This window comes from Cyanistes caeruleus, chromosome 8, assembly GCF_971803275.1.
Source record: "Cyanistes caeruleus chromosome 8, bCyaCae1.hap1.1, whole genome shotgun sequence".
Lineage (NCBI taxonomy): Eukaryota > Metazoa > Chordata > Aves > Passeriformes > Paridae > Cyanistes > Cyanistes caeruleus.
In genome coordinates, this window is record NC_141708.1 from 21,133,894 (window position 1) to 21,154,937 (window position 21,044).

Genomic DNA, 21,044 nt, shown 5'->3' on the forward strand with positions numbered 1-21,044 from the left:
TGATGTCAGGCTTGAAAGGTCCAAAATTATCTTGGCAATAACTGATAACTAATAACTCATTCAAATATAGCATATAAGTGATGTACTTTACTACTGAGATGAGAACAGTCTTTTTTGGTACTGATGTCCTTATTGAAAGTGCTAATCCTATTAAATTCGTCAAAGTCAGGGTACTTGCTTCTTTGGCAGCCAAGTGACTTTCAAGTTTAATAATGGTTGACAAGTTCAGTTGCAGATAGTAGAAGAGTAAAGACATAACTGAGCTCTGAAAGTCAATAAATGGCAGGCAGCAAGATAAGGCTGTAGTCAAAAAGCAAGTTATCTCCATGACCCTTAATGCAAGATGAGGCAAGAAACTGGCAGCTGCAGTATTTCTGCTTTTACAGTTTATTGGAGGAATCAGCACTTTAAGATGAAACATGAGAAAAATTTAAAATCTGAGAATATTATTGGCATACTGAGTAAAAAAGTTAAAGATTGTTTGCAGTGGAATGAAAGGCAGTGGTGACATGCTCTGGTAACGACTGACTAAACTGCAAATACTACTTCTGTAAGGTATGATAGATAAGATGAGGAAAGTTGTCAGAACTTGCATATGCTAATTCTGTTGCAAGTTTTTTCAAGACGAAGTGTGAATAGGCTCCAGCTCTGTTTCATAAGCGGAGAAACACCATAATTAAGTGACTATCAAATAAAATTAATGTGTGCTATGTGCCACAGGTTGAAGTCATGAGGCAGTTGGTTGTTGGAGTAGATTTGGCAGACCTCGATACTCATTTGAACCCAGTGGCAAGAGCATGTTTGGCTGAGTGCTGTTGTGGGACTTAAAAGCCACTAGGGAAGGTACCAGACTGATCGAGGTTCCATGACTTGGCTGTATTTGTAACAAGGTTCAGTTGTTAATGCAAGGCATTACTAGATATACTTGGAAACAGTTAATCTATAGATTAGAAAACAAGTGAAAAATCACTTGAAAATGTTGGGGCTGAATAACATCGTACTTGTTATACCAAGAATTTGAGGAGACTGTAGAGAACAATTACTTGTTCTCAACATGTAAATATGAGGCTCTCCAGTCTCTTCAGAAGACCGTCTCTAGTGGATTCAACAAGGATGGTTGCACCATATTTATCCTCCCATTTGATATCAACCTCAAGCTTTCCTGTGACTACCATGAAAACTATTTCAGTATAAAAAATTACATAAATAAATTTAATTCTGCAATGCAGTACAAGCCATACCTCATCAACAATACCAAATATTTCCTTTTCCCTGTTTTTTTATTTTTTTGGTCATCATTTTCTCTCTCAAAGTGGATTCGGAGAGGTTTCATGGATACATTTTTAGACCCTTTTGATCTTTTCAGACAAAGAAAGCAAATATCGCTCCCTCACGAGGTAGGCAAAGCTGACTGGGTTCAGGAAGCTACACTTGTTTGAAAGCAGTACAGGATGGCTGGCTTTTGCCACCCAGTGAGCAGCACACAAAGCCCGAGACCCAAACTGGCATTCCCAGCTCAACAATGTGTTGTGCTGACATTCATCTGCTGGGCGGCAGGTTTTGCATTGTCTTTATTGATGGGTGCAAATCCCCACTACAAACCAATGGGCTTTAGGCAAGGCCGGTACTGTGTGCTGCCTTGTTTCGGCTTCTGACTGCATCTCTGCTGTGTGAAGTAGAATATCATTGTATGTGTGTAAACGGCACTGTTTGAACAGTAAATGGGCTTGCAAAATTGCAAATGCCTTGTCACTGAGTGGCAGCATCAACTTACTAGAAACATCATGAGGTGTTACTTTAGAGGAGAAATACTAAGGGTTTGTGTCCTTTTTGTATTTGGTTTTGTTAGGGAAGTCTGTGAGAACCACAAGAAGATTCTGTTAACAGCCTGGTACAGTTAGGAAAGAATTTGAACGTTTCCTGTAGAAGTGTTTGAGCTTATATGTACGTGTCTGTATGGAAATATGCATGTTCATTTTTTCCTTCTGCACACAAACTTGTGAAGTCCCCTGTGCTGCATCATGACCTTCTGGCTGTTCTGCAGCTGCTGTATTGATTGAATAGTCATGACGTGGTTGGTTGTTTGAACAAATCAGTTTATCTACATGAAGACAATGTAAGCATTGAGTTTGGCAAATAGTTCAGACTAGAAGTACAAAGTATTCCTCCTCTTCTGTTACTATTAGACAACTCTTCCTTTTAAGAATAAATTATCAAATACTCCATACATAATTGTTATCAAAAGCAGTCCTTTGTCATTCCTGTTCCACTAGATTTTAGAAAGCTTGGTACTAGAAGCTTAGAAAAATATTGCTAATTTCACGCGTTTTTAATTTACTTAATAAGCTGACTTCTAATTTAGCTTATTCTTTCATCAACTCTTTATAAATGAAAGAAGATTCTGAATATTTTGAATTAGCTGTGGCAAAGCATTCAATTAGAATTTAGTAAATAGTTTTTCTTCCTCTTTTATCACTTGGTTTGTTTTTTTGTTTTTGTTTTAAATTTTACCTTGCTCCCCATTTGTATTAATTTCAGTTTTTGTCTTCATGGCTTACAGTTTTCTTACTTTCCTATCTCCTATATCTGCAAATTCAGGTAGTGTTTTCCATGTTTGTACTCGTAATGTCCTCAGGTCAAAGAAAGATCTGAAACTCAAGCACTTTGCTGTGTTTGTTCTCAAAATTAAAGCAATAGACTTTTTCTTCAAATGAATATTTAGTCCACTTTAGAAATCAGGCACACAAATACTCTTAAGGCCACTAGCAACAGACCTTGCTAATTTTGTTTTGTTTAGGATGTAGCAGCAGTTACCTTCCCTTCCAAGTGGTGTTGACAGAAATATATCCAAAACCAGCATGACTTGCAGCATGGAAACTGCTGTGCTCTTACAGTGTGGGCACCAGTTTCCATTGTTCAGATGTGTAACTCTCAAATTACCGTTGACAAGTGTCTTCACCTGGCCTTTGATGTAATCCTCTGGGATTTTGCACAGCGTGTGTCATGTTTCCACAGTTTTGTGTTCTTGTTTTGGAGAAGCTTGCCATGGTGTTTCATCCTTTTAATTGAAGTAATTCCTTGCTTTATGGTAGGGAGTGTGTAACCTGAGGAAGGAGGAGACTGTGGGAAGGCTCTTTGTTCTCTGGACCACAAGCTCTCTTTCTCTCCTTACTGATGTTACCTGCAGCCCACCTGGCCAGCAGAGTCACACCCACAGCAGTAGTTTAGACATAGCAGCCTTGGCCTGTACCCTGCAGAAAGGTGCAGCTCTGCCTTGCTGGGATGCTTCCCTTAAATCACTGGAATTAGTCCTGTCCCTGAGGCTGCTTGCAGGCTGGATTACCTGGGAGAGAGGAGCCCGTGTAAATAGGCCTATTTCATCTTGAATCTTGAAATTGTGAATTTTCCTGATTTGAGTTGAGATTTGAGTTCCTTCTTTTTCGACTGAAGGAACAGTTTGCGTAACATTATTCGCCTGATTGGATCTGCTAATATTGCTTATAAATGGACAGGGAAGATGCCCAGGAAAGAGACTTGAATGAATGCAGAATTAGCTGACTATGGTGTTAGTGTAGCAATGTGAAATTCTGTACAAGACCTTGGTCTACTCTGCTGTTGCTAAGGTATATTTCATGTGAAAATCTTGGAAGAAAAATTGTGGCCTGTGATTCAAGGTTGTGATATTGAATTTTAGTAGTTACTTACACAGGCATGGTACACAAATATTTCACAAAACCAGTTTCAGAAGCAGGGAATGGGTTGCTATCTAAAGGTCATTAATTACTGTTTGCTGACAGTGTATTGGAAAACCTTATCTTCTTGAAAAAAGTAAATTGAATTTGCAGATACAATGTGACACAATGTTTTTTTCAAGGCTTCATTTTTTATTTACGTAAATTGATTCTTAAAAATGTACTATTCATATAATGTATAATAGTAGTACAAAGTATTATTATTTATATAATATCAGCACATTTTGTGTGAAGAAGAGAACTCTGGGTATTTCTCAGATTTCAGGGGAGGGAAAGGGATTTTTTCCATTTTGAGCTGTAATAATTTCCATAATGATTGTTTGACCACAGTCAAAGCTGATCTACACTTGAAAGATGGTAAGATAAAGGTACTTGCTGGCTTTCTGCTACCTTGGGATGTAATTTACAGTGAAAGATGGTTGTGGGGTTTTTTTTCCCTTGTATATTCAGTGGTACAAAGCAGTGTCAACTGTCTCAAGGGCTATGCTATTTGATTAGAATAAAACAGAAGAAAGTATAGGTGTCTGCAATATACTGAAGAGCAGATTTATAGACTTTGCTTTTACAGCTGAACTCTGTGAAGCTACATGAAAAGAAATGGGATGATGTTACAGAATTTTTAAAGCAATAAAAGATTTTTAATACTTTGCAAGTAGAACCCATCCAAGCTAAAAATGCATTTTATTTTATGTTGCAAGATATTAAGTTCTCTCTGTAGAAAACTTTCCAAAACAACTGTTATAAAAGAAGATATCTGCAAGTTCTGCAAAATGCTGTTTTTGGAGGAGAATTTGTGGACTTGCTCACTAGTCCCATTTTATAATGTCTGCTGGGGCTATTATGTAAAAGATCACCCTTCTGTCTTGCAAACGGATGGGCAGTTTATCTAAGATCAACCTTACTTTTGTACCTAGAAGAAATTGAGTGAAGATATGGAGGTTAATAGAGAACTTTTTGTTTATACATTCTAAACTGAGATTTATACCAATAAAATGTGGTGTAAAACATAAGACATTAGTCCAAGGCTAAGGCCTAGATTGCCTATCTCTTGGATACACAAGTTACAAATATGTAATGTGTAGAGTTTCGTGGATTACTTCAGTAAAGTACAATTTTAAATGTTCTCATGTGCCTGCCTGTTATTTTATCAGGTAGGGGTGGAATTCATTTTGAATTCATAGTGTATTTGAAAGAAAACATTTTTGTGGGAAGAAGCTGTTTATCATATATAGAGAAACTTACATGGTCATGAAGATTTCTCTCTTGTATAGTAACAAAAGCAGTCAAGAAATTGTGGCTAGACCATGTCAGGCAGCATACACTTTTAGATGCAAAAGCTGTGAATTCCATGTTTCTCTCAGGGATTTCTGAGGCCAAATCACATGTGGCAGGAAGGTCAGCTGCCCCATGCAAGCAGAGGGAGTTTGGAAGGTGAGGAGTCAGGAAGGCTGAGCAAACTCAGGCTGGCTGCCCAGCACATACATGGTGGGACTGCAAGTTGAACTTGGGGCGCAAGCACTAAATTCATCTCTGAATGACTGTGTGTCATAGCTGACCATTTTTCCAGGGATACCCTGGTTGCTGTTTCTCTACTTAGGTTAGGGTTAGGTCCAGATGTCTAGCAGTTCCCCAGAAAATGACTAAAAGCCCAGAGATAAGTGGTAGTAGAGGTAGGTGGTGTATCGAAGATGTCAGTAGAGGTAGAACCTGTGAGTATGTGGCACCACAAGCAAGATGATTGGGCATGGGGAATAGCTCGAAGCTTATAAAGTGCTATTGACCGATGTTAAGGTGTCGTACATGCTATTCCACATAAAGATGTTAGTATTTTTTAGAGAAAATATGCTTAAGTGGTAAAACTTAGACACATTTCAAGGCACTTTATTTGGCCTCTTACTGTGTAGCTTACTATTCATAATATGCAGCTGTATTTTGCAAATTACTGTAAATATAGTTCATGTTGAAGTATTATATCAATTTTTCTTTACATATCTTTATGTGCTTGTTAAAATCAGACAATTATTTGTGAGCGAATCTACAACTAGATTTTTTTAAAAGTGTTTTTATTATTTTGAATACAGTGATAGAATGAAGAAGACAGCTGCATTCTATAGTTATATACAATAACGAGTTATGTAGTGATTATAGTTGCTGGTGATGGGGTTCTCTTCCCCCATCTTCTGGGTTACAAAACAGAGGTTTGGCTATTAAGCACTGAAACTGTTAAACTAGACATAATAAATTGTTCAACATGAATCAGAGGGTACAGCCATTATGTATCTGTGTATTTGCATTTCAATAGAGTTCAAAATGCTCTCTCAGGATTTGAGGACCTCTTGCACCTTGTGTTACAATAACAGTAAGAGGATGATGTGTTTCCCACTCTTACTTGACTTTTCAGGACCCCTGACATGCTTCAATAATGAGAATTTTGTGGCGAGTTCAATTAAGTGGTGCCTGTTTTTGAGTGTCTGATTTAGAGAACCTAGGAGATTTGTCCTACATCAGATATTGAGCATAAATTTTCCTGTTATTTCCATGTGACAATGCAGGTCCTTGATTTTCATCAACATGTCATACTTTGGCATCACCTCCTCTTAGAGACCCCAAAATCAGAAATAGATGGAAAGTTTGGCTTTATTTTTTCTGAGTACAATGTTTCCATTTTGATATTTCCATTTTGTAGATGGAAAGGAAGGGAAACTTCGGACTAATAACCACAGGATTATGAAGTTGTGAAGTTTAAATATTTAGTTAGAGGTGACACAGCAGTACAAAACAATGTGGGATTCACTTTTGGCAAAAACAACCTATTGACTTCAGTTTCATGAATCAGTGTTTCTGGTTGCTAGTAAGTTAACAAAGTAAGTGCCAGATCTGCACAGTGTGGCAGTAACTTTGACAGCCAAATGAGGCTGTCAAAGTCACGATAGAAACCTGGCCTTAGCGAGGCTTTCCCTTTCTGCTAAGGCAGTTCTGCCACTGTCAGGCGAATAAGAAAAGGGGGCAAGCAATGACGGGCTGCCCTTTTCTCCCCGTGTCTCCAGTCGTGCCCTCTGGCCGGCTGGCGCCCGAGCGCTGCGTTCCGCAGGTGGCTGCCAGGCGCTGGGGCAGCGCGGAATGAGGCGATGAGCTCCGGGGGCTCGGCAGCCCGGCCCGGCGGCCGCCGCCTGCGGAGGAAGGCAGGCTCCGCAGGAGGCCGCTCGGGGCCGCTTCGCGTCTGACCCAACGCACAGTTAAATGAAAAGAATGAAAACGCGTTCGTGTCGAGGTTGTACAATCGTGTGTTGGGGCGGGCGTCACCCCGCGGCCAGGACGGAGCCGGGACGGGGGGTTCCCGTCGGTTCCCACGGTCCCGTGACACCCGAGGGGCAGCGCTGCCAGGGGCTCCGCTGGCCATCTTTAGTGCGGGTGGTGCGGCTCGAGCCCCCCACACCTCTGCGCTACCGCCAATAAACTTTTTTTTTTTTTTTCCCCCCCAATTATCACTGTCTCCCTCAGTCGCCGCCGAGGTTCGCAGAGAGGACAGCAGGAGCTATGTGGGAGGCGCGCGCTCTCCGCCCATACCAAAGATGGCGGCCGAGGAGCCCGGGGCTGCCGGGCAGCCGGCACCGTTCGGTACCGGGCGCTGCCGAACCGGGGCGCGGGGCCCGTCGCCAGCGCCCCGCGGCTCCTCGCGCCGCGCGGCCGCCGCGCAGGGCCCGGGCCCACCCCCGCCGGCCGCCCAGCCAATGGCGGGACGCGCGAGGGGCGGGGCGGGGCGCGCGGTGGGCCGGCCGAGCGCTGCCCGGCGCTCAGTCGCGGCTGAGGCGCGGGCGCCGGGCGGACAGGAGACAGTGCTGGTGCCGCTGCCAGGGGGCTCCGCCGCGGGCGGCCGGGCGGGCGTGGAGCCATGGCCACTCTCAGGTAATGCCGAGCCCCCTGCGCAGCGCCCGCAGCACGGCCCCGCGTCTCGGGGGAAGGGGCAGCGAGTGCTGATGCACTCCCACTGGCGGGGCGGGGGCGCCCGGCGCGATGCTCCGCCGCAGTCGGGCTCTTCTGCCCGCTGTGTAATTAGGGTGAGGGGCAGCGCGGCTTCGTCCCGTCCCTCTCCCTCTGCCGCGAGTTGGTTTGGGGGCTGCACACCCGCTCCCCTGGGGCGAGGAAGGAGGGAGAGCCGTGCCGGTGCCCTGCCGGCCCCCCAGCCCGGCGGGGACAGCGCTCCCGGGGAGCCGCGTTGGTTTCTGGCGGGCAGGTGGGCGCTCCCGGCCGGGACTCCCGGCGGCGCTGGGCGATGCCGGTGCCCAGCAGCATCGGGAGCGAGAGCCCCGAGCAGCGGTGCGCCGGGCCGGGCCCGCAGGTGATCGGCGGGGCGGTGGCCGGGGGCTGCGTGCGGCGTCGCTCGGCGGCGGTGCCGTTGTCACAGGTAGCGCCTGGGCGTGGGCGGCCGCCGCCCGCCGCGGGGTGCCGCCCGTGGGCGTGGGAGGACGCGTGTCGAGGGGCTCCGGCAGCCGCGTTGGAACCTTAAACCCCGGCCGTAGCTTGCCGCGACTTCAACCCGATTTTAAAAGAATTCCCAATAACGAGAAGCAGGGTCTTAATAGCAGGCTAGGCTCTTGGCAGGCTGTTGGGACTGTGGTGGTATCAGACTGTCAGCAAAACCTGGAGAATGACAAACCCATAATTTAACATTCAGCGAAAGGAGTTACTGTGATTAGTTTTCGTCCCTCAAACACTTCATCTTAAGCTGGGGTTGTATTGTGAGGTGAATCGGTGACCTTTGAACAGATCTTCGGCTGCTAAAGAAATACCTAAAATTACAGACTCGAAATTCAGTTTGGTAATTCAAGGCAATTCTCCCATCTCCTCTCCACCCTCCAAACTGTGTGTATCAGGTTTCATTTACACTGTTTCTGACCGAGACCTTAACTTTGAAATTGCAGTAGTATTTCACTGTTGGAGCTTGTGGAGTTAGCGCAGCTGTATGAGGAGCTCTGTAGTGGTGGAACAGTTTTTTCTGCGGCAGCCTTGCTTACATAAGGCCAAAGCTTTTAGGCTTGTTTTCAAACTTGGAACCTGTGAGTGTGTCACTTTAGAAGACTATGAAAGTTTCATAATAAATGAAATCTTCACTGAAGATGTTCCTCTAAGTCAGTATGTAAACATGTAACTGCTTAGCCAAATATTGTCTTTGCTTAAGACCTATGTCAGGAAAGCATGTGAGCAGTCCTGCAGGCCACCTTGTATGTTTAAGGTCTATATGCTGAAATGATTTGCTGACCAGTGATGCAAGAAAATTGTCTGAACTCTGGAAAGATTGAATAATAGTGTTAGATGAGTTACAGTTAACAGTAAGTATTATCCTACTTGTAATGGTGTTACATGGGTATGTGGGAGGAAAGAAGGATGCTCTTAGTCGAGAGCTAGTCAAGTGCTATAAATCCGGTACTATTGCTGTTTTACTTTAACTACTTATATAAATAACTTTTGGTAAGTTCAAATCTTGTGTTATATGGAATTTTAAACTGAAATGGATATGCTAACAGTAGGCTTAAAATGTGCCTTGCTTTAAAGGGTGTAATGAAACCCTTTAGAAATTCTAATATTTTAGATCTTACGAGACCATATCTTAAATTTGTAAAAGGAAGACTAGGCACACAGCATGCTGCCATGCAATTGCACACCCATATGTCTCAGTCATGTTTAAGGCTTTCTGAGTTGCCAGTATCCAAAGGCCCAAAATATTCCTCTGTCTCTGTGCCAGTAACTAATAATAAGCTTTCACTGATATTTTGATGTTCCTCTTCCACGGAAGTGCGCAGCAGCATGGGATGATAACAATATAGTGTGATAGTTGGATATAGTACTGCTGATGTTCAGCAGCCAACTTGAATCAGGACCATATTTTTAAAAATGCCTGCAGCAGTAGAGCATGAGATTGGATACAGCTTTCCAGATCATTCAGTTGTAGTTAATTCTGTTGACTTCTTAAAAAAGGTTCAAGGGTAGCTCAGAACTGATGTTGTGGGTTCTTTTTTGTTTATTTGTTTGGGCTTATTGTTTTGTTTTTATCCAGTTTGGTTTCATTTTATTACTTATGCCACGTGTGGTAAAAGTAAGGTGTGAAACACTGGCCATTTGTTTCAAATCAGTCATATTGGTAATGTCTGAATGCCTAATTAACAGGTGAAGATTTATTTACATTTAATGAGTTACTTTGCTTGAACTTGTAATTGCAACTCACACTTCATGTAGTCCTAAGTTAAAAGCCAAACTCATAAAATATATTGCTGTTTGTCAATAGTTATGAAGGTAAATGTGATGTGCATCAAAGCTTTCTTTAGTTCTGTAGCTTCACCTGCTAGATGGACAGTGTATTTTTATGTCCAAACAACTTTTAGATTTGTATTAACATTTTATTTGTAGTTCACAGTTTCAAAAGTACCTATCTTGTCCATATATATGTACTCTTTGTGTGTCTGTATGCGTATATACATATAGATGCTGACTGTGTAGTCAATTACATATGGCCTTAATTTGTGCAGGTGAAGGAGTTGTCACTTGCTTCTTGAAGAACTGATCCAGATATTCTTGTTGAATAGATTAGTTGGGATAAACAAGAACATCCTTTTAGAATGATACCAGTATTCCAGTGAAAGAGAAGGGACTGTGGAGAGTCAAGGAGGCTGGGGACTACAAAAGTATGTTATGTGTCTGTGGCAGAGATGTGTTCCTAAATAACCTATGTGTTGTGCATTCTCAAATTTCAGGAAATTATTACTGCTTCCTCACTATGTTTTATTCCTAGTTGGCTGGAAATAATCACTGAAATTTTAATCACTTCACATGTCCAGTGTTACTGAACAGCAAACATAAGGCCTATAAGGTTCAAATCTACTGTTCCAATTCTTCACATTGGTGAGAATATAACAGTTTAATATGTCAGTTTTTTGTTCTGGAGACTCATAAATTTAGCATTCTGCAGAATCATAAATATTTGTTTTATTTTATACTTTTACAGAGGCTTATGTGTCTTTATAGACTATATGAGATTAAAAAAAATAAAAATTTTTACTGAGGAGCAACCTCAAGCAGTGCCACAAGAAGTGCAATAGGATAACAGTGCAGAAACTTTGCAGCTCCTTAAGAGGGGAAGGGTAATTTGCATTGTACTAAATGTAGCCAGTGTTGGGTTATTCAGGTTGAGCATGCTGATAGTTTACAGAGTTAAGTCTTCCTCTTTAACAGTAGGACTTTCCAGATTGGTTCACAAAGCTTGTATTAGATCACAGTGGGGATCACAGAAATCAGTTAAGTTGGAAACGACCTCTGAGATGGAATCCAACCTCTTAAATACCTGCTTGTTGACTTTTAAAAAATTATGACTGAGAAATTGTTTAGACTTTTCCTGTTTTGCCCTAAACGTATTTTTGTCAAATACAGTGACAGTTAAGGAAAGACACAACTCCAGCCCCAGTACAAATCGAGTGTATTGATTTTTTTTATTTTTTTTTCCTGATGGAATGCTAATAAATATTTGTAAGCATGGAAGTTCTAGTATCTTGGGACTTAGGTAATTCTTCATTTTTCTTCACCTAATAATTCTAATTAGGTGAAGGAACCAAAAATGTAGAAATATGTATTAAGTGAAAACACAGAACTAGAGATTAGTGTATGTTATGTGTTTAGATTATTTGCAAAAATAGGTAAAGAGTTTATAACATCTTGATTTCTTCTCAGAAATCAATGTTAATCTACTCAAAGTGTTATGTATTTAGATTGCTGTCAAGTTCTGCTGTCCTACATTTAGTTGTGAGGAACAACTATGCTGAATTTGGGGAGTTTGCCCAGAAGTTTCAGTGGAATGTTTCTGAACTTACTAGTCTAATGATAACTACCATGGCTTTTAAAACTTAGTTCCAAATGGCGTCCTACATACAGCCTCTGGAATACTTAAATGGAGATTATTATAAAATATTGTGGGAGAAGGAAGGCTTGGGAATGAGCAGGACTTACATGTGATGTAAAAGCTGCCTGGATTAAAAGGCACCGAAAGTTCTAGCTCCTGCTGCTGCTGACATGAGGAGTTTGTACTCATGTTATTGGCTTCATAGAGCTTCTGCACAAAGTTGCTCTTGTGTTGCTTTGAACACGTTGACCTGCAGGTTCTGTAGCACTCAGATCATTGAATGTTTGGTAGCTTCTATTTTGCTTTTCCATTGAACGTGGTAACTTCTTCATACATGGTGACCTCAGCATGTCAGCTGTATTTCAGACTTTTCTTTTTTAAGACAGTTTTTAAACAGCTGCTGTTTTCTGGGATGCTGGCCATTAAAGTGCTGGTTCTTGTCTTATGCAGAAGTTATCCATTATATGTTTTTCTTGTTCTTAAGTGTGGTTAGAAATCTATTGATGTGTAGCATTTCACAGCATGTGAGAATCAGGTAATCATTAAGTACAGGAACATATAGCTTGGGACAAATCTGCATTCAACGCCTGAAAAGTTCTGACTTCATTCATTGTCCAGTACTACTTATGCAATACTTAGGTTTTACAATGGAGAGGATGTTCTGTCTTGTGACTTCAACTGCAATTCCCTTTATCCTTTTGTCTTCTGAGCTGTCATCTGTCTCTCACTCTTCTTGTCTTCTAGCCAGGTGTAACTTATGGTTATGCTATTTCAAACACAGTGCTATTTGTCACACTGACAAAAGTGTTTAGTCAGTCTTACAGGTTTTTATTAAGCAGATGTTATCTATCCCAGTTAGGAGTGAGTTGGATTTCGGGCTCCATCTTCATGAAGCAGCATTTGATTTACAGTAAAATGGGCTCTGAAGGACTGTCCTTAAAGCTACAAAAACTAGGATACTTAAAGCATGATTTGCTGTCTCTCAGTATCAAGGTTATTAATCATGTTTACCACAGTACAACGTGGGTCACTGTTCCACTGAGTGCAGTCCCTCAAGTCCTTCAAGCATGGGTCCTTCACAGGGTCAGAAGTGCTACCAGGGAACCTGCTCCAGCATGGGCTCTTCTCTCCATGGGTGTGCAGGTCCCTGCCAGGGGGCTGCTCCAGCACAGGCCTCCTGTGGAGTCCCAGCCTCCTCTCAGGCATCCACCTTTTCCAGCGTTTCTCTTCCATGGGCTGCAGGGGGACATCCTGCTTCACCATGATCTTCACCATGGGCTGCAGGGAGACCTCAGCTCTGGTACCTGGAGCACCTCCTGCCCCTCCTTCTCCACTGACCCTGGTGTCTGCAGAGCAGTTCCTCTCACATGTTCTCACCTTGCTCTTCTCTGGCCTCATTACATCTGCACAATAACTTTTTTCTCCCTTCTTCTTAAATCTGTTATCACTGAGGTATAACAATCATTTCTAATTAGCTTAGCCTTGGTCAGCAGCATGCTCATCTTAGAGCTACCAGGGATTGGCTCTGCTGGACATGGTGGAAACTTCTGGAAGCTTCTCACAGAAGCCACCCCTCTAGTCCCCTGGCTACCAAAACCTGGCCACACAAACCCCATATAGGTGGTCATACTGAAGCCACCTTTGGTAGCTGGAGCATGGGTATGCCTTGCTGGTTGGAGACAGTACGTGTTAGTTTGGCAAGTAATGTGTAGGATTTTGGATGTAGTTTCAGAGAACAGCTGCATTCACTCCTACTTGATGCTAGGCCACATATCTAATCCTTTGGTATTACTGCATTATCACCCAAGTACATGCTATTCAGGAAAATGTAACACATGGTTTCTGAATTAATCTAAAAAAAAAGTTAAAGCTATCCTTCTCAAAAATACTGTTTACAGTGTCTTTCGTATCTTTTTTCTCTGTGAAAGAAGCCATGGTAATGAATGTCATATTGCTTAAAAAGTACATCCAATCTATCAGCAGACCGCTGCACTGTTTAAAATGGCTGACAATGCAGAATCCGTAGTCTCTTTGTTTCAGTTTATTAGAACAGACTTATATTGTTAATTATTTTTTGGTATCCAACAATGGGTTGGGTTCAGTGAAATTCTTATTACCCTGGTGTGATGTGTACCCTGTCTACCTGTACCCTGTCTAAAATTTGGTATTACAGCTTGAATGTCATGCTTTAAAACTTCAGAACGTGGCATGTGGCTTAAATTCTTTATCTGAGTGACAGTTTAACAGAATATGTTCATTATTGCAGTCTGTGTGTTGAAGAAAGATAACTGTAGCATGGTACTTCACTCAAATTTGACTCTATGTATATGCCAGGTCACTGTATGTTTACTGTGCTGGCAGAATGTGTTTTTTTTTTTTTTGTTTTTCTCTCTAATTAAAAATTCTCTACATATACTAGGAACAATAAACCAGTGCAAAGCTAACCTGAAATAATTGATTTTCTTACAGCGAAAATGTCCTGTTTGGAATGGGAAATCCTCTACTTGATATCTGTGCAGTTGTGGACAAGGACTTCCTTGACAAGTAAGCCTTGATATATATTTTCTTTTAATGTCAGTTTTGTTTCCAGAGTGATGGCTGTAAGTAAATGGAGGTCTACCTGCCTGTATAATGCTGTGTTTATGCTGAACTCTGGGATTCCGGCCTTGTGCTGGAAGTACCCAGCATGGTATATGTCATTTGATTGTTCTTGCTCTTTGAAACTGTGGTGGTGTTATCTATGAAAACCTTCAGTGTTTTCATGTGTTTTTTTATCCATTTATTCTAGTCTCACCCTGTCTTTGTTAGTCTTTAGCTGGAAGGAGTCATCACTTTCAGTAAGCTTCAGGTAGCTCTTGTATGAATCTTCGTGTGCTTTTGATTTACTGTTACTGTACTTCAGTGATGTCTGTGGGGTAAATAGGCCGTTTCTATAACACACCAAGAAAAGCTGTGCAAATATACCTTTTTAAAAATATTTTCCATTTTATCAGTCAGGAACAGGATTGTTTCTTATCAGGTTGTCTGTTATCTTGCTTTAGCCTACTTGTTATGCTACCATTCATTTAACCATATTGCTGGATTGATTAATTGGCATTAAGCTTACTCGTTTTTGAATCAGCGTAGAGATGTGTCTTTTCTAGAGCTGTAAAATACAGTTGCTCTTTTAAATCTTTCTGCTTGAGCTCTATTTGTAATTCTTGTTGCCACTTTTTCTCTGCTTTGTAAGTTGTTTTGATCTCTCAGAGTGCTTGTAACTTTTTCTTAGATTTTTAAAGTGTTAATAATTTCTTCCTAATTGTTCTTTATTTTGTTAATGGGAATATTGCATCAAAGCTAAATTTCACATCACCAAATAAATAACAGGTGCAGAGTTTTTATTTCTGAATGTGTACTGTCAGCCACAAATATTTGTTATGTGGCTTTTAATAGCAATCATTTGTCATCAATGTTTCATCACTCAAATTTTATCTTAAGGTTTAAGTGAAAGCCCCTGTGTTATAAGCTGGAAACAAAATACAAGAATGTAATGGATTGTGTCAAATTCAAACACCTGGAACTTCAGAAATCAAGTCTATGTCTTAAATATTCAAAAAAGTAAATTAATCTGTTGTACTTCTTTGCCTCATCTTTCCATTGAAATGACTTGAAAGCCAATCTCTAAAAATAAGTAATGCCCTTCTCCCAACCCAGCAGTACTCCCCAACTAATCTTTATAAATTGCTGACATAAGAGATGATGGGATCTCTACTGCAGCACTGAAATCCTTCAGGTTTGCATTGTGCTTTTCACTGGATATGATGTGCTGTGCAGAATTTAATTTAATTTAAAAATTAGAACTCTTATGTACTCAAATTTGAGTCCTGTCAGACAAATTAAATTATCTCCTGGAGCAGCATATGCTCTGTGAGCATTTTTTTACTGCCAAAATGCATTTGTGGGGGTATTGTGCTACTGAAAGCCATAAGCAGTTTCACAGGGAGCCTGCTGATGGTGTGATAGCTCTGGTAACAACCTCAAAACTGAGGAGCTTGTTTACCTTCCCCCACACCTGACTGGATATCTCTCTCCCTGTTTGTCAGTGTATGCAAAGAAATCCATTTAACAAACCCAAAGAGTGTTTCTACTCCAGGTCCAACTACCTTTTGCAGCACTTCCTGAGATGGGAATCAGATAAATTCTGATATGATGAATGGATGAGATCGGAGATAAAATAGAAAATGTAGCTGTAGAACAACTGCTGGAATAAAGTTACCTATTCAAATGCTGCAGGGAGGTGCAAGAGCATAGACATTTCAGGACTCTGAAGGATTTGAAAGAGAAATTGTTGATCATTGTAATCTCTCTTTTTTCCTTGTCAAGCAAGGCATGCACCCATCTCTAGCCATAGTAGGATCAGCTTTTGGTATCTTGGCAATCTTGAGTGTTTCTCACCTCTTCTGGTGGATGGAATGTTTCATGGGGCCATCAGGCTAGCAGGGCTCTGACTTGGGAAGGTAGCTTAGGAAAGTAAGAAAAGTTTATGTCAACACCCATAGGAATTTTATACTTTTAACTTCTACAGTGTTTCTGTTAGTTTATCCACCTCTCATACAGTCAGTTTTAAGAATAAACAACTTTGTTCAGAATAAAGGACTTGATGTTACAAGTTTAACAATATATATTGTCAACGAAATGAGAGTATTAAAATGAGTCCTGTAAACAGCTTATTTTTGTAACTTCTGTTAAGAAAGTGCAAATTGAAACAGCATAAGAAAGTACAGAAAGAGGTCTTTTTAACAATATTTAATTGGCCTACAATCTGTGTTATAAATAAACCTTAAAATAAACGTATAATGCAGTCCTACCCCTTGCAGATTCTAAACAGCTTGCTACCATGTAGTACTGGTTTGAGGAAACGAGAAATGTTGGAGGGCTGGGTGGGTATTTTTGGCTTGAGCTGTTAGCACAACCATGAAACTTTGTTGTCAAAGTGGATTTTGGTTTAATCTGATCTCCAAAGTCTTTTGCTCTCTTGACAAGTTTTGGGGGGCTTTAAGCCTTTCCTAGGAGAGGCAGTTTTAACTTACATTGCAACAGAACTTCACCATACCCATCTGAGATTTTCAGACTATATCAGCAGTCGGGCATTACCTGACCAGAGAAGCTTTAGCCTCTGTTAAGGTACGATTTCTGAGCCTCTCTTCATTTCTTGCCTCTCTCCAGGGATACAATCTGGAAAAGTGTTAGCAATATTGATGGCACTGTTGAAAACTGGTGATACCACAAACCACTTTAGTTTCTGTTTACAGAGCTGGAAAGAAGTCTTGAAATAAATATAGTCCACCATATGTCCTTGGGTTTTTTTAGTATCTGCATGAAAGAAATACCAGAAATGTGGTTTTGTTTTGGTTTTATGGTCTCCTTTTAGTTTGCATCAACTCCATTACCTAAGAGTATTTTTGTTGAATTTATCAAGATATGTATACTTGCTCAAAGAGCAGCTTCTTAGGGTTGAGAGGGGAAGGAAAAGAAGAATAATTAAAGCATTGTGGGTGAATTGCTAACTATAGCTATGCTAATTTGTTAAAATAACTTTGCTAACAGGTATTCATTAAAGCTTTTAGTACTCACTTCTATCCATGACATTTAACAGCAACGATTCTTTTACCTTCTAACTACACAGGCATTTAAAAATAACTTAATCTATACTACATGTATTCAACTCCGCTGAAGTGGGCAAAGAAATTCTGATTAACATTCCAAAGACATTTTAAGACACTAAACTCAGTACTACTGACTCCTGTAAGTACTCCAGTGTCCTGCTGTTAAAAGTTAGGAGATGGCATGTGTTTCATTGCTCTCCCTGGAGCACTCTGTTTTGCAAATACTCAGTTTTTTACACTGAATTTAGCTTACCTAGTTATAGTTAATTTTTAGGCTGTAGAAATCTGGGCATTACTTGTCACCTCAAGTGCACTTAAGTGGTTGAGAAGTGTGTGTTCATGGTGTGGATAAATCTTCTCTTGCTGCGACTATGGCTGAGTGAGCTGAGGAGGGGAAGAGAATCAATGTTGACAAATTGACATTGACAGAACTATTGTGCCAGTCCTGAAACTTCTCAATATGCAAAACCTTGTATCTTCCCTAACTGATCAGAGGGAAAGTAAGGAAAATATCTGTAATTGCCAGCACCTGTATAAGCATGTAAATATCTTTCAGCCAATGCTCTTAAAAAGGAGTAGAGGTATAGGGGAAAATTAGGATATATGTTCTATTTATCACAGCAAGTTTTAATAATCATATTGCTGTATTTCACTGTAATTTCTGGGCTCTTGACCAGAGCCATGATCTCATAAGTTGAGGTATGTTTACTACTCGGGCTGCCAAATTCCATTATAGTTATAACCTGCGGACTGACTATTTTATCACTGTCATAGTCCAGGATTACAAGTTTCTGTGTGATTACTTGTTGATTGTCCAAGCAGACGAATGTTCTTCTCTTTAGATCTGCTTTTTTCCCCCCTTGAAATTAGGATCTGTGGCAATCTTTGCACAGGTTCATTGAGGATGCTCAAAGATTGGAATTTTTATAACTTTCATGCCCTCTACCATTTGCTCCTTAGTTCTCTTCCCTGCCTTCCCTGGTGTAAAAATACAGACTATCTTTAAATCAAGAACTGGGTTTATATTCTTTTTCCTCTTCACTGGAAAAAACAAGTTTGAAGAAACAGGAAAGGAAGAATGAATGGAATCTTTGGAGTGGTGGTAATGGTTGCTATATGGAAAGAGAATATCTCAGTGAAGGAAGAAGTGCTATCATTGTGATCCATAATTTCACAAGTATAGATATGGATCTCCTGCAGTGTGAGATCACTACCAACTTAACTGTAGGACTGAAAGTGGTTGGGTCATTCCTGGAGATTGCAGGATGTGTGACCATCTTTTACCTTTCCTCACTGCAAAGTACTGGCAGAAGGTGATGGATTAGTTGAGCACAAACTTTCATACAGCATTAACATTAACATCTAGTAAATGAAGCATTCTTTTCTGAAGCTATTTTAGCGTTTGCTGTTATGAAAGTGAAAAAGATGTACATATATGATCTTTTTTCCACTCTTGTGGCAATTTAGCTTATAAATTAAGAAAGTTTCCGAAGCAGCTTCAGTTGAAAATGACTAAAATGACTGCTTACTTGTGTTAAATTTAGTTTGGTCTGTATAAGCTGTGGCTTGTGTTACTCTCAACATTTTCAGTTTGTTACCTTTGCTCCTGTCTAACAAAAGCCTTTGTAACTTCCCATAGCAAAAAAAAAAATCAAAAGACCATTCATGCTGTTAACTCTCATGAAGTGGCCAAGGGTCTCAACAGCTTTTTAGACAATCAGAGGTGATTCTTTGTTCACCAAACTTGGCTTCAATGAAAAACAAACCCTTACCCAAAAATGCATGCTGGAATGAGCTTGAAAAATGAGTAGGACAAATGGTGATTCTCTACTAGGAGGCTGCAGTATCCAAGAATGCACAGGCTGCAAACGTGGGCTTTGCTGCTAGATTTAAGTGGGGACCCCCTATCCCCTTCAGCCTTGCAGCTTTTTCAGTTTCATTAATGTGTTAATTTAGATTCCATGTTTCATCAGCAGTCAGGAGCGGTTAATGGGTTTTTGTATTGCTTTGAGCTGGGAATTGTGTTACCTGTTTTCCTGGTTTTGGCTGAGAAGGGGTTAATTCTCTTTCTAGTAAGTGTCACAGTGCTGATTTGGATTTAGTGTGTACAACCTGTACAGTGATGAAGGTATGGAAATATACACTTAAAACTTTAAAACCTCTCCCTGAAAATTTGCCCCTGTATTTTTTCTCCCCTGGCAGAAGATAATTTGGTGTATGGTGTTCCATTGTTTCAGTAATTCTTGTGAAAGATTAATACTTAAAAGTATCTGTTGCATTGGGTCATCTGCAGAGAAGCTGAATAGCTGAATGCTGTATTATTACCTTGTGGTTTTAGTTGTATGTGTGGAAGTTCATTTAATTAATCTCAAGGTCTGAACATAGAACATTGTTGAAACTTTTGAGACCAACTGCGTCATCTGACTGCTGGTAAATTATAAAAATCCAGTGTTTGCTTGCAAAAACTTAAGGTAATGATAGTTGTCTTAAGAAGGTCCTCTTCATACTAATACGTCTATACATTTGGTAGTATTCCTGACAACACAATTAAAGCTTTCCGCAGCCCTAATGCTTTCTCCTAGTGTATTTAGTTAAATATGTAGTTTAAATGAGTGAAAGATTTTAGTTACGCTCCATTTAGCAAAGGCTTTTTGAAGAACCTTATGGAATGACAGTATTGCTTGGAGAGATGTGATGTTTTCAGGGTATGTAGGGTTTGAGCAGCATTCATAGAGGAGCTTGTAACTATGTATTTACCTGTAAAATAGAATGTAAGATGTCCATGGATGTTAAATATTCCATTCTTCTCTTTATTGTGTGTTTTCACTTTCTTAAATACTTTTTTAGTAATAAATGGTAAATCCTGAATTATTCTTTTAATTTTTCTATTCTTCAGAAGACTTGCAGATTTAATGCATGTCAGTAGAACATGTCTAGTTAATAGACTAGTTGTATTCTTTAGAATAACCTTAAGCACAGCAGGTACACTCAAACAGAGTTTATCTGTATTTTCCCTTAGCTTACAAATGGAAATTTGTTTAACAAAACTTTGTGACTTGCATTGCAAGGCAAATGATGGAATAATAGATTCCATTTGCCTCTCCAATGCAAATGAGGAGCTTTAAGTGAAAGAGGTCTATGAATTAAGTGTGTGTCTCTGTTTTATTTAGGCAATAATATTAAATGAAAAGATCCTTGCTGCAGATATCGTTGATGGAAAAAGATGGGTCTTGTTATTAGAGGACTGGAATCCATCTTAAAATCAACGATAAAACTTTCTCTTTGAAAGTGTTGCTTGCTGTTTGTATTGAGAAACTTGGCATATTAGAGTTTCCAGACTGCAAGATTGATTTTTATTTAGGATACAGTAAACAAAAATTGTAATTCATGTTCTGGATATAGTTTCAGGCATTCTTTTTAATTACAGATTTCTAAGATATGATTCTAATATAATTTTCCATTCTCATCCTGCTTGTCCAACCCAAAACTTTCAATAGCACAGTACAGATTCAAGGCATTTTTCCTGCTACAGTAATAAAGTGAAACTGGTTGATCAGTTGTGACTTGAAGAATAGAAAAGCCCACTCAAAAATTAGCAACTATTTGACATTTTCATGTTTTTTACTCTAGATGAAATTGATCTGTCATGTTTTAGAAAAGTGATAACATTTTTGAAGTGGTTGGAATACGTTCATCTTTCTAAAAACTTCATTTTTTAAAAAAATAATAAATTACAATGCTCATTGCTACTTGATTAGC

General features: G+C 40.1%; 1 protein-coding gene across 3 annotated transcripts in view; it reads left to right on the forward strand.

Moving 5' to 3' along the window:
• Nucleotides 1–21,044, forward strand: part of ADK (adenosine kinase) — a 272,405-nt gene that overhangs the window by 1,072 nt on the left and 250,289 nt on the right. The window contains exons 1-2 of one of the 3 annotated variants that reach the window (XM_086901110.1): nucleotides 4,085–4,109; nucleotides 14,110–14,184. In XM_086901110.1, the coding sequence (XP_086757236.1) occupies nucleotides 14,129–14,184 (56 nt within the window). In that variant the 5' untranslated portion in view covers nucleotides 4,085–4,109; nucleotides 14,110–14,128. Of the gene's footprint in view, nucleotides 1–4,084; nucleotides 4,110–7,504; nucleotides 7,659–14,109; nucleotides 14,185–21,044 lie in introns of those variants that run through there. The other 2 variants (XM_086901109.1, XM_086901108.1) reach the window with 2 other exon arrangements.